The sequence below is a fragment of the Mandrillus leucophaeus genome, unplaced genomic scaffold, assembly GCF_000951045.1.
Source record: "Mandrillus leucophaeus isolate KB7577 unplaced genomic scaffold, Mleu.le_1.0 Scaffold451, whole genome shotgun sequence".
NCBI lineage: Eukaryota > Metazoa > Chordata > Mammalia > Primates > Cercopithecidae > Mandrillus > Mandrillus leucophaeus.
In genome coordinates this window covers 223,754-226,050 of record NW_012104821.1, presented here as the reverse complement: position 1 = coordinate 226,050, position 2,297 = coordinate 223,754, and the positions used below count along the sequence as shown (strand labels likewise).

Below are 2,297 nucleotides of genomic sequence, written 5' to 3'. Positions count from 1 at the left end.
ACAATATCACCAGACATCTCCACAGGAACCATCAGTTGGTTCTCTACATCCCCTGTCATGACAGAATCAACAGAAATAACCATGAACACCCACACAAGTCCTTTAGGGGCCACAACACAAGGCACCAGTACTTTGGACACTTCAAGCATAACCTCTTTGACAATGACACACTCAACTCTATCTCAAGGATTTTCACACTCACAGATGAGCACTCTTATGAAGAGGGGTCCTGAGGATGTATCATGGATGAGCCCTCCCCTTCTGGAAAAAACTAGCTCTTCTTCTCTGATGTCTTCACCAGCCACAACTTCACCTTCTCCTGTTTCCTCCACATTAACAGACAGCATCTCTTCCTCTCCTCTTCCTGTGACATCACTCCTTACATCTGGCCTGGCAAAAACTACAGATACGTTGCACAAAAGCTTGGAACCTGTAACCAACTCACCTGCAAATTTGAGCAGCATCTCAGTTGAAATACTGGCCACCTCTGAAGTCACCACAGATATGGAGAAAATTCATCCTTCTTCAAACAGAGCAGTGACCGATGTGGGTACCTCCAGTTCTGGACATGAATCCCCTTCCTCTGTCCTAGCTGACTCAAAGACATTCAACGTCATGTCTCCAGTGGTTATTACCTCCACCGTGGAGGATACAAGTGTCTCCACATCAACTCTTGGCTTTTTTCAGACTAGCAAAATTCGGACAGAACCAACATCCTCCCTGACCCTTAGAGTGAGAAAGACCAGCAGCCCTGGGGGGACCAGCTCAGCCACAGAGATGAGCACTGTCCTTTCTGGAGTGCCTGCTGATGCCACTGCTGAAGTCTCCAGGACAGAAGTCACCTCCTCTAGCAGAACATCCGTCTCAGGCCTTGCTCAGCTCACAGTGTCACCAGAGACCTCCACAGAAACCATCGCCAGACTCCCTACTTCTCTTCCTGTGACTTCTTTTCTCACCCCTGGCCTGGTGATAACCACAGACAGGATGGGCATAAGCAGAGAACCTGAAACCAGCTCCACTTCAAATTTGAGCAGCACCTCCTATGAGAGACTGTCCACTTTGGAAGACACTGTAGATACAGAAGCCATGTATCCTTCCACACACACAGCAGTGACCAACATAGGGACCTCCAGTTCTGGACATGAATCACAATCTTCTGTCCTAGCTGACTCAGAGACATCCAAAGCCACATCTCCAATGGGTACCACCTACACCATGGGGGAAACTAGTGTTTCCATATCCACTTCTGACTTCTTTGAGACCAGCAGAATTCAGATAGAACCAACATCCTCCCTGACTTCTGGATTGAGGGAGACCAGCAGCTCTGAGAGGATCAGCTCAGCCACAGAGAGAAGCACTGTCTTTTCTGAAGTGCCCAGTGGTGCTACCACTGAGGTCTCCAGGACAGAAGTGATCTCCTCTAGGGGGATATCCATGTCAGGGCCTGATCAGTCCACCATGTCACCAGACATCTCCACTGAAGCCATCACTAGGCTTTCTACGTCCCCCATTATGACAGAATCAGCAGAAAGTGCCATCACTATTCAGACAGGTTCTCCTGGGGGTACATCACAGGGTACCCTCACCTTGGACACCTCAACAACCTTTTGGTCAGGGACCCACTCAACTGCATCTCCAGGATTTTCACACTCAGAGATGACCACTCTTATGAGTAGAACTCCTGGAGATTTGTCATGGCCAAGCCTTCCCTCTGTGGAAGAAGCCAGCTCTGTTTCTTCTGCACTGTCTTCACCTGCCATGACCTCGCCTTCTTTTTCCTCTACATTACCAGAGAGCATCTCCTCCTCTCCTCATCCTATGACTGTACTTCTCACCCCTGGCCCAGTGAAGACCACAGACATGTTGGGCACAAGCTCAGAATCTGAAACCAGTCCACCTCCAAATTTGAGCAGCACCTCAGATGAAATATTAGACACCTCTGAAGTCACCAAAGATACAGAGAAAATTCATCCCTCCTCAAACACACCAGTGATCAATGTAGGGACCTTGGTTTATAAACATCTATCCCCTTCCTCTGTTTTGGCTGACTTAGTGACAACAAAAGCCACATCTCCAATGGCTACCACCTCCACTCTGGGGAATACAAGTGTTTCCACATCAACTCCTGCCTTCCCAGAAACTATGATGACAAAGCCAACTTCCTCCCTGACCGCTGAATTAAGGGAGATCAGTACCTCTCAAGAGATCAGCTCAACAACAGAAAGAAGTGCTTCTCTTTCTGGAATGCCCACTGGTGCTACTACTGAGGTCTCCAAAACAGAAACCATCTCCTCAAG

General features: G+C 48.4%; 1 protein-coding gene across 1 annotated transcript in view; it reads left to right on the top strand.

The window, feature by feature from the left end:
- Positions 1-2,297, top strand: part of MUC16 (mucin 16, cell surface associated) — a 151,112-nt gene that overhangs the window by 2,945 nt on the left and 145,870 nt on the right. Inside the window, exons 2-3 of the mRNA XM_011994314.1 lie at positions 1-550; positions 1,124-2,292. The exon at positions 1-550 is cut by the window's left edge and continues 1 nt beyond it. Coding sequence (XP_011849704.1) covers positions 1-550; positions 1,124-2,292 — 1,719 coding nt within the window. The remainder of the gene's footprint in view (positions 551-1,123; positions 2,293-2,297) is intronic.